This window comes from Colossoma macropomum, unplaced genomic scaffold (assembly GCF_904425465.1).
Source record: "Colossoma macropomum unplaced genomic scaffold, Colossoma_macropomum, whole genome shotgun sequence".
Lineage (NCBI taxonomy): Eukaryota > Metazoa > Chordata > Actinopteri > Characiformes > Serrasalmidae > Colossoma > Colossoma macropomum.
In genome coordinates this window covers 37,954,272-37,971,069 of record NW_023494802.1, presented here as the reverse complement: position 1 = coordinate 37,971,069, position 16,798 = coordinate 37,954,272, and the positions used below count along the sequence as shown (strand labels likewise).

The window sequence follows — 16,798 nt, the reverse complement described above, 5'->3', positions numbered from 1 at the left end:
AGTGCTGAGAATGATCCACCACCCAAATAGTACCTGCTCTGTGAGGGTCCATGGGGGTTCTGACCACTGAACAACAGGGTAAAAGGGAGCTAACAAAGTGTGCAGAGAAACAGATGGACTACAGTCTGTAATTGTAGAGCTACAAAGTTCACCTATATAGTAAGTGGAGCTGATAAAATGGACAATGAGTGTAGAAACAAGGAGGTGGTCATAATGTTATGCCTGATCTGTGTATATTTCTGTAAAATCGCTGTTAATTTCATTCTGATATTTCATTTTCTTAAATAAATAACATACTTTAATAAAGATGTCTGACAGTCTGTGCTACTTTAAACTGCTTTAGTTCTAATGAATAAATGGTTTTACAATCTCTTCATTGTCCACATTTAAAATCATTCTGTAGACTTTAGAACAGCAATTGCTGCCAATGAGTGTAGAAAGCACAGTTAGAATAAAGCATCATTTCAAAGCTCCTCCTCCTCTACACTTCCTACACTTGTAGGAAGTGAATTTCATACTGTCACTCTGAACTTTCTTCATTCTGCACTCACTTCACTCAGAGACACCAATGAGGAGCTTTTAAACAGTGACTGTATGTGTTTGTTTCTTGATGTGTGATTCTGAAAGGAGCTAAAACTCACTCAGTGGGTTGAAGGGCTACGGTGGCTGATTCTCAGCTGTGCTGCTCTGATCATTACAGACGTCCTAACAGTGAAAGTGGAGTTTGGACTAAAGGAGCCGTTACAGAGAAACAGCACAGCAGCCGTTGGAGGAAATGGCTGCTAGAAACCCTCTTTCACAAGAAGAGCTTTCCTGTCCTGTGTGCTGTGACATCTTCAGGGATCCTGTTGTTCTGTCGTGCAGCCACAGTGTGTGTAAAACCTGCCTGCAGAAGTTCTGGAAAACTAAGGGATCTCGAGAATGTCCAGTTTGTAGAAGAAGATCTTCTAAAGAAGACCCTCCTGTTAGCCTTACTCTGAAGAACCTCTGTGAGGCTCTTCTAGAGAGCAGGAGTCAGAGATCTTCAGCAGGGTCTGAGGTGCTCTGCATTCTGCACAATGAGAAACTCAAACTCTTCTGTCTGGATGATCAGCAGTCTGTGTGTGTGGTGTGTCAGACTTCAAAGAACCACAAAAATCACAAATTTTGTCCAATAGAAGAAGCTGTGACAGACTATAAGGTATGAAAGTAACTCTGCTGATTTTTATTTTTTTGTTTTTTTCTTTTTTAATACTTTTTGTTTGAATACCAGTTACTTTTTGAACAGGCTAGATAAAGTCAGTGGGTATTCTTTCTTAGACAGGCTTCATTCCAACACTAGTTGTCTATTTTATGAGGCCCACATACCACGTTTGTGTAATTTGTAGTCCTACAGTTTCAGCTTGTAGTCCATCTGTTTCTCTGCATGGTGTGTCAGCTTTCCTACTTCTTGTAAACACATGCAGAGTTCAGTCGTAGAAATTGATTGCATTTTCTACTTCTCAGGAGTCAAAATAACCCCAAACATATTCATGTGATGTCTGAATTCTGGGGTGGCCAGTCCATTGTTCTGAGAACTTCAGCAGTTTCATTGTCTGAATTTTCGATTCTTTTCTAATTTTTTGTCCATTTTTTTCTCAGTAATGGCTTCTTGACAGTTACAGATCATTTCAGACCAATAACATGTTGTTCAGATCTGAAACAAAAGTGGATCAAGTGTCATAAGGTCACTAAATTTCTTGGCTTTAGGCAAAATGCAAGATGTTTCTGACCCACATATTGGAACCTAGCAGCGAGTGCAGCATGCTTTCAACCTGTGTATGCCTTCATTCTTTGCTAGTGGTGAGATACCAGCAGTGGAAACAGAGCAGAGAAAAGGGTGGTAGCGTGGTGTCACCCATAAAGACACTTGAAGTTGTAGCACAATACACATGCAGAAAGTCAGTGACTGCAGTTTTCTAAGACTGGTTCTGCTGGATAGCTTGCTGGATTGTATGTTTAAGCATAAGGCTGAACCATTCAGTTGCTTCATTGGCAGCAGGGAGGTAAAATGAGGAGTGATTATGACACATTTGCCTTTCTTCTAGGAAAGTAAACAGTCACAATACTCGAAGGGTTGCCATGCAGGCTCAAAATATTAGACCAGAAGTCTTTTACAGTGGTCCCAAGCACCAGTGTTAAATGGACCTACAATTCTATAGTCACTTTTTACCATGGTCCATATGGAAGAGGTCTAGGCTGAAGAGGAGCAGGTGGAGCTTAGGAAATGCCAGGCAAGGGTCTGCAAGACAGTCATGGGGAGCATTCTGGGAACCTAGACGATATAATTAAATCAAATGAGTTGAGCGGACTGTCTAGCAACACACATGACCTACACCCTTAGTAGTCAGCAGGTTGCCGGTGCCTGGTAGTCAGTTTGTAAGGTGAAGTGATGCCCTCACAGGTAAGTACGCCACCTTTCTGTGACCCATGCGCAAGCGAGGGCTTCTTTTTCTACCAAAGATTGTTTTCACTCAGTAGCACAGTGTTCAAGAGGTGAATGTCACAATCCTTCCCACATAGTCTAAGCCATCTCATCAGAGTATGGCTCCAACAGACAACTCCAATGGGAGCCCACTTCTGCAGAGGCATCAATCTATTCTGTTATTACAGCAGCCAACAATTGATTCAGTTCCTCTGTTACTGCATTCCTAACAGAGAAGTGTGGTCAGGGCAGCTTTAGCTACACTTTAATTTCTCACTTTCTCAATACAAAGTACTGTAACCATCTAGTAATTCAGCTTCATGTACCTGTTGAGTACATGGTGAAGCAGAATGGCTCAATCATTTTAGCATAACCTGTTTTTTAAAATTGTCTAAAGGTTATCTTTGCAACAGGACAGTTCAAAGCACTGGCCAAAGTGTGCTTCAGATCCACGACAAAATCATAGTGTCCTCTTTCCTGAGCTGGAAGAGGTCTTGGCAGTATTAGTATAAGCTTGACATTCCACTATAACATTCACTTTGAATGTAGGTTTTTAAAGCTGCTACAGCTGCATCACAGGTCGTACCTGTGTTGGGCAAGGCCTGGAAAATCCTCTGTCCATCTGTTCCTAGACAGTGAAGCAGAACCAAAGTTCCTTAAATCTGACCAGACCATTAATGAACAACAGATAGCAGTGAAATGTCTGCAGCTACATTAAAAAAGGCACAGTAGGCTCACCTGTAAGTAAAGCCCGGCCAGCAAGTACACAGTACATCACTTTCTGTTTAGAAAGTTAATACCAGATATTTGCCTTTCTCAATAAGGACCAGTTCTTCATGCATGAGCCTTCCTGCCTGAAGGGTGGGCTTTAATTACTTGCATATACAGTTCAATGGGAAAGCCGTCATATGCATTTAATTTGTGGGAAATGTGTTTTGCATAAAGTCACACATGATTTTACAGTTGTGTTTCCATAATATTACAGACAACTTACTAGTGTATACATGAGAGTACGTCTGGTTAATTTTTGCATATGATGATGATGATGATGATGATAAGAGAATGGGTACTGTATAGCTACTATGTAAAAGATTCACTAAAAAGGCTGTGGACCGACATAGAAAGTAAAGTTGCTATTCTTTTTTCCACATTTTCAGTCTGTGTGATGCCCAGCACATGTGAAGGGGTGCAAATGTTAAAAATATTGTTTTGTTGTTGTTGAATTGCAGAATAAACTCAAGACTGCTTTGGAGCCTCTACAGAAGGATCTGAAAGTCTTAGAAGAAACAAAACACAGCTTTGACAAAACAGCGGCTCACATTAAGGTGAAGCATCATCTTGAATTGTGAAACATGTTGCTGAGGTCATGTTTCTGATGAGTGTCCACTTCTCCTGTAGGTGGTAAATGCTTGTAGATCATCTGTTAGAGTTTGTGTTTCCTAATGGTCTCTCATTCCAGACGCAGGCCCAGCACACAGAGAGGCAGATAAAGGAGGAGTTTGAGAAGCTTCACCAGTTTCTAAGAGATGAAGAAGCAGCAAGGATAGCTGCACTGAAGGAGGAGAGGAGCAGAAGAGTCAGATGATGAGGAGGAAGATTGAGGAGATGAATGGAGAAATATCAGCTCTTTCTGACACAATCAGACACATAGAGAAGGAAATGGAAGCTGAGGACGTTCTGTTCTTACAGGTAACAAACACTTATTTGTTCCAAAGAACAGATCAGACCAAGAGTTTTGGTGTAAAAGAGAAAGATTCTTATGAAGATTATGAAGATCCACCCCACCCTGCCCTTGTATAATATTGAATAAACTTGTGATTTCCATTTGTTTTTTGTTTTATGTCCCTCTTAGAACTCTGAGGTCACATTGAGCCAGTAAGTAATAGTCATTCTACCCTTTTGGTCAGATTTTTTTAAATTAAATGTTCAAATCTACTGTATTTTTGGAAAAATGAAAGCATTTCAATGACATTATAGTGCATAAGGTTATTATTATTTAAATGACAAAGCAATAGGAGTAGAAATATTTATTTGATACTTTCTTGTATTTTCAGAGCTCAGCTCACGCCAAAGGATCCAGAGAAGATATCAGGAGTTCTGATCAACGTTTCTAAACACCTTTCCAACCTGAAGTTCAGAGTGTGGGAGAACATGCAGGAGATTCTCCAGTACAGTAAGTTCTGTTTCTCTTAGGGCTGATCTACCTGAATAAAGCATTGAGTAAGAATAAGTAATAAGTGCATATATGACCCAAAGGCATAACAAGTCATGTCCAGGCCTGTGTGCATGTAAAAAGTCTTCATTTAGCATAAATTCTGACTGCATTAGTGGCATGACCAGGTCCAGGCCATTGGATATAGCCCTGAACAATTGTTTTTTTCAGGCTGGAGATGGGTTTACACTTCCTTGGCCTACTTAACAAAGTTACTAGATAGACAGTATAACTAAAATGGTTAAAGCAGAGCTGTAGATGGTTATGCAAAGGTTTAAACATGCCAGCTAACTGCATCTGACTACTTTTGTGCACATTGCACACCAGTCAAACAGCCAAAAGCTCATATTACCAACTAACAATAAACAGCAAATATAATGACACACCTTATTGCAAACAGGAGAAACAGAGGTTTGTCTGTGCCACTGGTACTAATGGTGAGGTCTATCACTGTCACAGTGTGTTTTATTTAACTATGAATTTTATTATTATTAAAGTGTTTTCCTGTAGAGGATGTGTTAACATACTTTCACATCACATGAGGTATTCAAACGATTGTATTGAACTCTTGTATCGTTTTCAGAACTTGTATTGAACATAATGCCACACAGCTTGGCTTTATAAATGATCAAGCTTTAACTCACTAGAACTAAACCACAAACTTAGCGTTTCATCGTGTTTCATTGTGTTCTCTCTCCTCAGCCCCTGTTACTCTGGACCCCAACACTGCACATCCAGACCTCCACCCATCTGATGATCTCACTGCTGTAGAATTTAGAAAGCACGGACCATCACTTCCTGATAATCCAGAGAGATTTGATAAGTGTGCATGTGTTCTGGGTTCTGAGGGTTTTGACTCAGGGACACACTGCTGGGATGTTGAGGTTGGAGACAGTGACTACTGGGAACTAGGTGTGATAACAGAGTCTGTACAAAGGAAAGGAATCTCTTTCAGGGATTCAGTTTGGAGTCTGGAGTACAGTAAAAGCAGTGGCACATTCTTCGTACGTGGCCCAAGAGAGCCAGATCACTGCGCCTCATCTAAAGAGCAGCTGCAGAGGGTCAGAGTGGAGCTGGACTGGGACAGGGGGAAAGTGACATTCACTGACCTTACAAACTGTACACAACTGCACACAATTACAGACACATTCACTGATAGAGTTTTACCGTTTTTCTGTAACTGGGATGACTGTGCTCTGAAGATCTTACCAGTGAAGACGTCAATAATGGAGGAACAGCACAGTGCAGGTTAAAGTCACAGTAAAGTGCATTTTCTTCCATAATATGACATTTTTCTGACTGAAACAGGATGTTTGGGCAGGAAATAGTGTATAGGTGGGTCTTGATTTCATCCACTGGGAACAAAGTTGTTGCTTTTAAATACAGATGTGAAGGCTTCAGTCATAACGTGGAATTCTCCGAAATTCTACTCTATTCAAAATGTTTGGTTTAAGGCAGCGTGCCTGTATCCACATTATTATGGGGAGAGGGAACAACCAACGTCTATGTTTCAGTTTGCTAAGATACTGTACTTGGTATTGTCATTAACTAGCCAGTTTGCTAAATAATAGGTGGAATCATGATGTTATATTACTAGGAAATGTCAATAACTTGAGCAGAAAATGGTGTTGTTGTAACACCTCTACTTCCCCAGCTAATGCTTAACCTTAACTAATGCTTTCATCATAGTGAATTAATGCATAGAGTAATAATTAACTTGTCAGGAAATAATGAAGAATATACATCAATAAAGAACTGAGCCATAGGAATGCCCATTGATAATGACACTTGCTAAGTAATAATATATTTCTTACATTTCAATGATTTTATATATTAATTAACATCCTTTTTATAATGTGTAATATTAGTTCAGAAATTGTGTAGGATATACAAATTACAGACTAATAACCAATAGAATAGTCTAAAGTAGAAGTATAGTAGAGGTAGAAGGAAAATCAATGTCCTGTATGCAACATCAGCTGTTTAATAAAATGTAGTAATACAACTTCTCGATCACAGTGTGCTATTGATTTTAGTCAGTAATGATGTCCCTGGAAGAAAAAAAAAATAGGATATATTTCCGAGCCACACTTGTTATAAAGGAATAAGCCTTTTCTGGGTGATACTTTTCTAACAAAGCATTACTACGCTGCCTATATAAGATGTTCCTTGAACATGTTTGAAGTGGTGTGTTTAGTTTTGTTAAGTCCTCAGATGAGAAAACTGCTTAATAACTTTGTTAACATGTCTGTCTGATGCATCTTTTTTTTTCTTGCCCCTCAAGATCTTTACACACTCCCATAAAAGATGCTATAGGAGCATGGTAACACTTTCTTTGAATAGCCTACAGTAGATACTCTGTTTATTTTCACCTTATCTATGACTTGCGTTTAAGTGAATATCTATTGCATTCACCTTAATTTTACCTCACCCTGAACTGTACACTCACCCTAACCTTACCTTAATCTAAAACCATCCAATTAATCAAACCCTGGCCTTAAACCTTATCTTGGTGCTAATCCTAACCATACCACTAATGCTTTATCAGATAGTTTGTTCATAACTTGATTTGTAGAGTCTCTATTGGGTGTATCCAAATGAAATGGTACCTACATGTTTATGCCTATATATACAATTTAATGGTGTTTTGTAAAATTGTTTAGTGCTCTGTTGCTTTTGTTTAAGGTTTATACAGTTTATACCAGGGCTGGAGTCTTGCACAGTTTGGTGGTTTTCAAGTCTCTCGTTAAGATCAGGAAAATGTGTGTGTGTGTTTGTTTGAGAGTGCTCTTCCTTTTAGCTAACCTTTGTCATTTTCCTTTAGAGCAGCAATTCTGTGCAGTAAATTTTATAATAATTTGATATTTAGTCTCTCCAACTGGGAGAAAACAACAAAAATAAACACAATAAAATAAACAGTGAAATACAGTATATGCATTCTTGTGAATTTGTGCTTACAAAGGAGAAAAATCTCTGAAGCAGACAGTTTGTTACTCTTTATATAATCAATCTTTCCCCATAGTTTAGATGTTTAATTTGTAATAACAGGATCATGTTTGCTGAAATGAACAAAAATGGGTAATTTACAGAAATTGATCATCTCAATCAATTAAAAGCTCAGGTTATTAATGAACTGCTGCCATCTAGTGTAGAAAGCACACAGTTAGAATAGAACATCTGACTGACTCCTCCTTTTTCAAAGCTCCTCTTCCTCTACACCTCCTCTACCTGCACAAGTATCACCATCAGTCTACTCACAAAATAATAATAATAATAATAATAATAATAATAACAACAACAACAATAATAATAGTAATTATAAGCAGTCCATGCTAAGGTGCTGACTTCAAACTGATTTGGACGCCTAAAATGCTGTAGGTATAAAAGGTACATACATGTAAATGTTGTGGTTGTCATGACATCACAATGAATTCTGAATTTTTATTGGGTAGTTAACCTGTCACTCCACCACTTACAGATGCAACAGATAGTGGTCTAGTCAAACAAGATTAGAAGAGAAAACTGCATCTTCATCATGAGAGTGCCTGGCTACTTTACTTCTATCATTGTGGATGGTCATATATATTTATCATTAATCATATCTGCATTTTCGTTGCTATGAAAGTAGGTATTGTCAAGAATATCTATGTTAAATGCTCAAAGAAGTGTGGCTCTTCAAAAAAGATATGAGAAAGTAGCACTGTGTACCTGGTTTTGGAATGTTTTGGGAAGCACATAGAATGATGCACCTGACTTTTCAAAGCTCCTCCCCCTCTACCTGTTGGAGGAAGTGAATTTTATACTGTCACTCTGATCTTTCTTCATTCTGCACTCACTTCACTCAGAAACACCAATGAGGAGCTTTTAAACAGTGACTGTATGTGTTTGTTTCTTGATGTGTGATTCTGAAAGGAGCTAAAACTCACTCAGTGGGTTGAAGGGCTACGGTGTCTGATTCTCAACTGTGCTGCTCTGATCATTACAGACGTCCTAAAAGAGAAAGTGGAGTTTGGACTAAAGGAGCCATTACAGAGAAACAGCACAGCAGCAGTTGGAGGAAATGGCTGCTAGAAACCCTCTTTCAGAAGAAGACTTTTCGTGTCCTGTGTGCTGTGAAATCTTCAGGGACCCTGTTGTTCTGTCGTGCAGCCACAGTGTGTGTAAAACCTGTCTGCAGAAGTTCTGGGAAACTAAAGAATCTCAGGAATGTCCAGTTTGTAGAAGACGATCATCTAAAGATAAGCCTCTTTCCAACCTCACACTGAAGAACCTCTGTGAGTCTTTTCTAGAGAGCAGGAGTCAGAGATCTTCAGCAGGGTCTGAGGTGCTCTGCATTCTGCACAATGAGAAACTCAAACTCTTCTGTCTGGATGATCAGCAACCTGTGTGTGTGGTGTGTCATCTATCAAAGACGCATAAAAATCATGACTGCTGTCCAGTAGATGAAGCTGTGACCGACTTTAAGGTAAGACACTTATTCCGTTGAAGTTCATGTTCAGATGACTCTCAGGTGGATCTGAATTAGAGGGTTTTGCACAATCTTGTGGAGTTCATGGCAGCTCAAGTGTCATTAAAGCAAAAGAGTCACATACTCTACCAATTACTAGGAAATTCTGAAATTCATGTTTGAATTTGGATGTACAATGACTTTTCTCTCAAACTGTTAAGCAGATAATATATTTTGTAATAAAAAAGTTGTATTAAATCACTTGTGGTCTCAGATTTTGGACACCACTGTATGCTAGTTATGTATGATCTCAGCTAAACCACTACTTCATTGCAGGATAAACTCAAGTCTGCTTTGGAGCCTCTACAGAAGAATCTGAAAGTCTTAGAGGAAGCTAAACAAGACTATGACCAAACAGCAGCTCACATTAAGGTGAAACATCATCTTGAACTGTAAAACATGTTTCTAAGGTCATGTTTCTGATGAGTGTCCACTTCTCCTGTAGGTGGTAAATGCTTGTAGATCATCTGTTAGAGTTTGTGTTTCCTAATGGTCTCTCATTCCAGACGCAGGCCCAGCACACAGAGAGGCAGATAAAGGAGGAGTTTGAGAAGCTTCACCAGTTTCTAAGAGATGAAGAAGCAGCAAGGATAGCTGCACTGAAGGAGGAAGAGGAGCAGAAGAGTCAGATGATGAGGAGGAAGATTGAGGAGATGAATGGAGAAATATCATCTCTTTCAGACACAATCAGACACATAGAGAAGGAAATGGAAGCTGAGGACGTTCTGTTCTTACAGGTAAGAATCACTTTACATTTGCTTTTGCTAAACACATTTTAGCACACATAATTCCAGATTTGGCAATTTGCTTCAGAGGAGGCACCCACTGAATGTGTTAGAGTAAAATGATAGAGCCGTTATGCATGCATCCAGCAATTACAACAAACCACTAATGGGCATGATGAGGAATTTAGAAATGTTGTCATTAAACTTGCTTTAAGATACCTCATTAAAGCCAATTCAGGTTTTAAGTAGATTTTTCTTTGTTATCCCTTCAGAAATTTCGGTCCACAATAATACAGTAAGTAAACATCACACAACGACATGATATCTGACCTTTAAGTATTATTTATTGAACTGCTAAGTATATTATACTACATATTTACCCTAACTTACCTGTTCAGAAGGCAATGAGAACTGAATATATTTATTAGGGTATGAATTCTACAAGATGCTGAATGTGTGTTGTACCATGCACAAATGATTGTGTTGTGTATATGCTGCAATATTGGAAAAACAGATCTTCATCATCATCTTACCAGGCATCCTTTTTTCCACTCCTAAATAAGCTACTTGTAATGCTCATGTGCCCCCTAGAGACATGCTTTGTTTTTTGCTGACAACATTAGCACCCGGCATTCAGCTGTTGTTTGAGACAAGTCCAGTAGGAGGTATTTTGAGAAGATTGTTGTTTGATTGTTTGAGGTGATTTTTAGGTAAATACTAATTTGTTGTTAATGTATTGCTGAGGGGTTGCTATGGTATGCTTGGTGCTCATGAGTGTTTTGCTATGGTGTTCCAGGTGGTTGCTAGGGTGTTACTAGGTGGTTGTTTAAATGTTTCAGGTGGTTGCCTGGGTGTTGTTATGTAGTTATCATGGTATCCCAGGTGGTTCCGAGGTTTTTTCTAGGTTATTACTATGGCATTCCACTTGGTTGCTAGAGTGTTGCTAGGGTATTCTGGTGATTTAAGAGAAGTTCTGACATTCATACCTATAGGAAAAAGTCTGAACATAAACTTTTTATACAGGGGAACCATACATCCAATCCACAAGCTGTATACAAGCCCACCACTCCCGATCAGACTTAACATCCTGGAATTCATTCTGTGTCGATATTTTGAAAACTGTGGGACAAGCTGTGTTGCACTGCACAGCTAATCAACAGTCCTTGTTAGTAGTGCTTATACTAGCAGCTTAGTTTTTCACAAAACCTTGTACCTTCCAAAATGCTTGCAAAGCACATGTTTTCACTGAATGTTTTATGGAACAATGTCACATTTCCATTGATGCAGTGGCCTAAGCCCTCCCTGGATCTCAACTTACCAATTGTCTTTGATATAAGGTTGCTGTTCACAGCCATACTGTGCAGCCATTTAATCTGCAGCAACTGCAGCAATGCCATCATTTCTGCATGGTAAAACCTTCCTGCATAACACATACAGCATCTTGTAGAATTCACACCCTGCTAGACTAGTTTTTAAACAACTATGTACTGTTATTTTATTTTCAGAGTTCAGTGCATGCCAAAGGATCCAGAGAAAACATGGGGAGCTCTCATTAATACTGCAAATCATATTTCTAACCTGAAGTTCAGAGTCTGGGAGAAAATGAAGGCAATTTTGAAATGCAGTATGTGCTATTTTCTTGTATCTCCTTCTCTATGAATTTCTCAGATGCTATTTGGTTCTAGTTTAAACCACCAGTAAAGATGGACCAAGTTTAATCTGGGTGTTGAAAAAAACATGGCTTTTGAAAAAAATAAACAAAAACAGAATGTTTTAGGCACTGACCAATTATTTTTGTGTTGTCATGAAGACAGATTCTATTGAAAGCAGTTAAATTTTTTATCACAACAAATCTGCCCATTAAATGAAAATCACACATTTTTGAAGTACTATAAAAACGAAAATATCATTGCTTAATACTTAAAATTATCAAGCCACTTACAATTATTTGTAATACAAGAACAAACCATTACATGGCTAAAAGTATGTGGACACTATACCTATTTGAGCATGTTCTGTGCAGTTGGTCTCCCTTTGCTACAATAACAGCCTCCACTTTTCTGGGATGGTTTGACACTAGATTTTAGAACATGGTTGCATGGATTCACTTCCCCACAAAGTTGGAAGTTCATAGTTCTCTAGACTGTGACTGCATGCTGTAGCATTAAGACGGGAACTAATGGGCCCAACACAAACCCTGTAAAACAACCAGAGGACCACTATTCATCCTTCATTTCATTTTTCAGTTGGCATTACTCATTCTGGCAGCTTTCTACTAGTATCCACCAAAACCAGATTGGCCTGTCAGACTACCAGATGGTAAAGCATGATTTATCAGTATGGCAGTGGCTTGCTTTACACCATTCTAGGCAATCCTTGGCATTGCAAGTAGTGATCTTAGGCTTGTGAGAGCTGCTCAGTCATGGAAACCCAATCCTTGAAAATTAGTGTGCTGACATTGGTTCTAGAAACAGTAGTGGGTGTTGCAAATAAGGATAGATGATTTTTACACGTCCCAGTCTGTGAATTTACATAGCTACAGCTTCACAGCCACAGTTGACAGGGCATTTGAGCTCAGCAGGGCAAAAGTTGGACAAACTTACTTGTTGAAATGGCAGCATATGACAGTGCATTGTTGAACCCATTCCTCTACCAGTGTTTGTCTGTAAATATTGCTTGATTTTATGCACCTGTTAGCAGTGGGTATGGTTGAAACCCACTATTTAGAAAGGATGTCCATGTTTTACAGGCAAAAAATAAAAAATAAAAAAATAAATAAATTGACCCTAGTATTTTTTATTGCTATTATTTTTACATATAATCAAGCTAGTGTAAACAAATTCTATGTCATTATGTCCATCTATCTATTTTCACTTAGCTACAGCTCAGTAATGAATTTTTAAAATGGACATCATGGGGGTCATCAATTCTGTTCCTGGAGGACTGGAGTCCAGCACAGTTTTGTGATTTTTACACAACTTTCATAAACTAAACTTTTTTTAAATTTATTTTTAAGAATTTTTTAGACATCTTAGAAAGAAATGGAGAAATAGAAATAAAGTCATCTTTTGGGAGACATGAGGTTTTATTCCGACAGCAACAATATAGAACTACGCACAAACACGCACACACTTTCTAAACCACTTATCCTTATGGGTCGTGGGTTGTGCTGGAGCCTGCGTCGTTAGGCGTAAGGCAGGAAACACCTTGGACATGTTATATCTATGAATGAATATAAACAATAACAGGAAATATCATAGAAATTATCATAGATCATAGAAATAGATACAATTGCAAGTGACATACAGTTGCAGTCAATTGAGTATAAAGAATAACCACCATATTAAAAGCTCTTTAACAGAATACCTGTTGACAAAATAAACCATTTACAGAAATGAGAGAAAAACATGATGTGTCATTGTGTTCTCTCTCCTCAGCCCCTGTTACTCTGGACCCCAACACTGCACATCCAAAACTCCACCTGTCTGATGACCTCACTGCTGTAGAACTAAAGAAGCAGGAACTGCTGCTTCCTGATAATCCAGAGAGATTTGATGAATATGAGTGTGTTCTGGGTTCTGAGGGTTTTAACTCAGGGACACACTGCTGGGACGTCCAGGTTGGAGACAGTGATAGCTGGGAACTGGGTGTGATACCAGAGTCTGTAACAAGAAAAGGAGACTCTTTCTGGAGTACTGTGTGTAGTCTGGGCTACAGTAAAAGCAGTGGTGCATACACCATATACTGTCCAGAGGCATCAGATCATGATCTCACACTTGAGGAGAAGCTGCAGAGGGTCAGAGTGCAGCTGGACTGGAACAGGGGGAAAGTGACCTTCACTGATCTTCTAACCAACAAACACGTGCACACTATAACACACACTTTCAGTCGGACAGTTTTCCCATTTTTCTCTAATGGGAGTGTTGTATGTCCTCTGAAGATCTTATACTAGTAACTCAAGAGTAACATACAGTGCTGTATTTTTTGATGTTTCAGATCTTCCATCTAAGGTAAAGACAACATGAGTAAACAGAAAATTAAGCTTTTAAACAATTATTCCATTTATTGAAGATAAAGATTGTACAAAACAGGTATCACCCACGTGAAAAAGTAACTGCCCCCTAAACCTTATAACTGGTTGTGCCACCTTTGGCAGTAACAACCGCAATCAAATCTTTGCAATAACCTGAGATGAGTGTTTTTCATCGCTGTAGAGGAACCTTTAATTTGGCTACATTGGAGGGTTTTTGAGCATGAACTGCCAATTTAAGGTTTTTCAGAGCTGGACTTGCTTATGTGCGTCGGATCATTGTCCTGCTGCATAACGGTACTTGATCTTCAGTTCACAAACTGGCAGGTGGACATTCTCCTTCAGGATTTTCTGATAGAGAGCAGAATTCATAGTTCCATCAATTATGACAAACCGTCCAGGTCCAGAAGCAAAGCAGCCCCAGACCATCACACTACCACCACCATGTTTCACTATTGGTATGATGTTCTTATGGTGGAATTCAGTGTTAGCTTTATGTCAGATGTAACAGGATTCATGTCTTCCATAAAGTTCCATCTTTGACTCATCAGTCCCCAGAATATTGTCTCAAAGTCTTGGGTGTCATCTAGATGTTTTTTGGCAAATGCGAGACAAGACTTTGTGGGGCTTTTTTTTGGTCAGCAGTGGTTTGCTCCTTGCAACTCCCCTATGGATGCCATTTTTGCCCAGTGTCTTTCTTATTGTGGAATCATGGACATTGACCTTAACTCAGGCAAGTGAGGCCTGCATTTCTTTAGATGTTTATCTGGGTTCTTTTGTGACCTCCTGGATGAGTTGTCAGTGCACTTTTGGTGAAATTTTGGTCGGCTGGCCACTTCTGGAAAGGTTCCAAGTTCCAAGTTTTCTCTATTTGTGGATAATGGATCTCACTGTGGTTTGCTGGAGTCCCAGAGCCTCAACTTAATAACCCTTTCCAGACTGATAGTTTTAATTGGTTTCACATCTGTGTTTAAATCTCTTTAGAACTTGACAACATATGCTGCTTTTTGAGACCTTCTAGCCTGCCTCACATTGTTAAACTGCTGATTAGACTCAACAGGTCTAGGTTTTTTATTTAGGTTATGTTTGTCTAACACTAAACATAATGTGATGATCTTAAACATTCAAGTGTGACAAATATGCAAAAATAGAAGAAATCGGGAAGGAGCAATTACTTTTTCACAGCACTGTAATTCATTTTAATACTACATAACATAACCATCATATTGGTCTAAAACATATGAAATATGACAAAATGTTTTGAAACACATCAGCTCACCACATTAGAATGAATTCATATCTTTACATTTTTACATATTTAAGTGTTCACTGCATAGGATATGTTAACTTAGTTTCACTTAGAAAATCAACAAAATATTTTATTTGACCAGGGTTATTGAAACCTTTTGTATACAACTGTATTTCAGAAGCAGCATAATAAAGTTAGGTCCATAAATATTTAGATAAAGTGATAGCAAAGTGATTATTTGTTTAGCTGTCTATCCCAGCATACTGACGTTTATATTAAACAATAAATATGAGCTCACAGTGTAGGTGATTCCTACACTGTTCACCTGATTTGGATGCAAATATCAAATTGAAGCGAAAATTCTGCACTTTGAGATCATATTTTTTTCTACTCCAGTATACTGTAGAAGAGGGCTAAAATAGCAATAGTTTTGTCAATGTACAAATATTAATGGATCTGACTATATCTGTGTAATCGGAGTTTTGTAATTCTTGAGCACTGTAGTTCAAGGTAGTTATTTGCAGTGTCCTCTATATACATGTAAAACTGTACTATACTATTACGCTATGTATTTCATGTGTTTCATAATGACGTTACATGAAAACAAAAGAAAATATGTGTGTATGTGTTCCCCTCATCTTTGTTCCACTAAGCCTCCAGTCTACCCTTTGTATCTCTTTTTATCAGTGGCTTCTCCTGTTGGTTTGTAGTGTTTGCACCTATGTATAGTTACCCCTAAGAGTATATATAGCTCTTTGTGTTTATCCTTCCATCACACAGCATCTGGTTTTTCTAGTGCAATTCTAAGCTGTGTTTATGGTGCAATTAAAGTTCCTTGTTTCCTGTATTTTTTCCTTTAATCTAGTTTTACACTCACATGTTCCCATTTTTCACCCTTTTACCTGTCTGCCTGTGCTTTAAACCCTGATTTCTATAATGAATATAATCTTCACCCTTGTTAATGAAACTGACTCTACATCTACTCTACATCAAAAATCAAACGTAAATTTGTTGACCCACATATTTTTTTTTCCATTGTTTGAACACAGAATTTGAAAAATATTAGTTTAAATGTTAATTTAGTTAGTCCAACACAATCTGCCTTATTACTTGAAAAGCATAAAATACTTATTTAGAAAAGGGTAAACACCTCAGTATTGCTATTTAACTTAAATGTATTTGTGACTGAGGATTTAGGATAATGGATTTAGGATAACGGAGAATCAACAAAACAGCATTCTACCTTACATTCTGTTATGTAACTACATTATCTGATGTTTGATGAACTTAGAATTGTATGGCTGACTGTTGTCTGCTAAATGTACTGAAGAATACAAATGAATAACAAATAAATCTCACCATGTATATACTATTAGTTTCCCCGTACGGGCCACCATCTGTAACAATCTGACCAACTCAGCAGTTACTAATAAAATCCGATCACTAATTTGGTGAGAAAAAAAAAAAAACATGTGAGCACCAGAATACAACAGAGCTTGCACAAGTTAGCTTTTACTTATTATTCCCCAGAACAGACAACACCTTAACAGCATCAGCAACAGCAACAAAGCTAAAAAAAAACAAAGTAGAAAAGCAATTGAGTATAAGATCGGCTGCAAAAGTCATTAGGTG

General features: G+C 38.3%; 1 protein-coding gene and 1 pseudogene across 1 annotated transcript; both read left to right on the top strand.

Annotated features, from left to right (window-relative positions):
- The first annotated feature begins 515 nt into the window (after positions 1-515).
- LOC118823018 lies at positions 516-6,797 on the top strand (annotated as a pseudogene).
- A 1,639-nt stretch (positions 6,798-8,436) lies between these two features.
- Positions 8,437-16,149, top strand: LOC118823029 (nuclear factor 7, brain-like). The gene is made up of 6 exons (XM_036592395.1): positions 8,437-9,120; positions 9,439-9,534; positions 9,669-9,899; positions 10,160-10,182; positions 11,393-11,511; positions 13,325-16,149. Exons 1-6 carry the CDS (start codon positions 8,716-8,718, stop codon positions 13,837-13,839), a joined length of 1,389 nt encoding a protein of 462 aa, XP_036448288.1. The 5' UTR covers positions 8,437-8,715; the 3' UTR covers positions 13,840-16,149.
- The last annotated feature ends 649 nt before the right edge of the window (positions 16,150-16,798 follow it).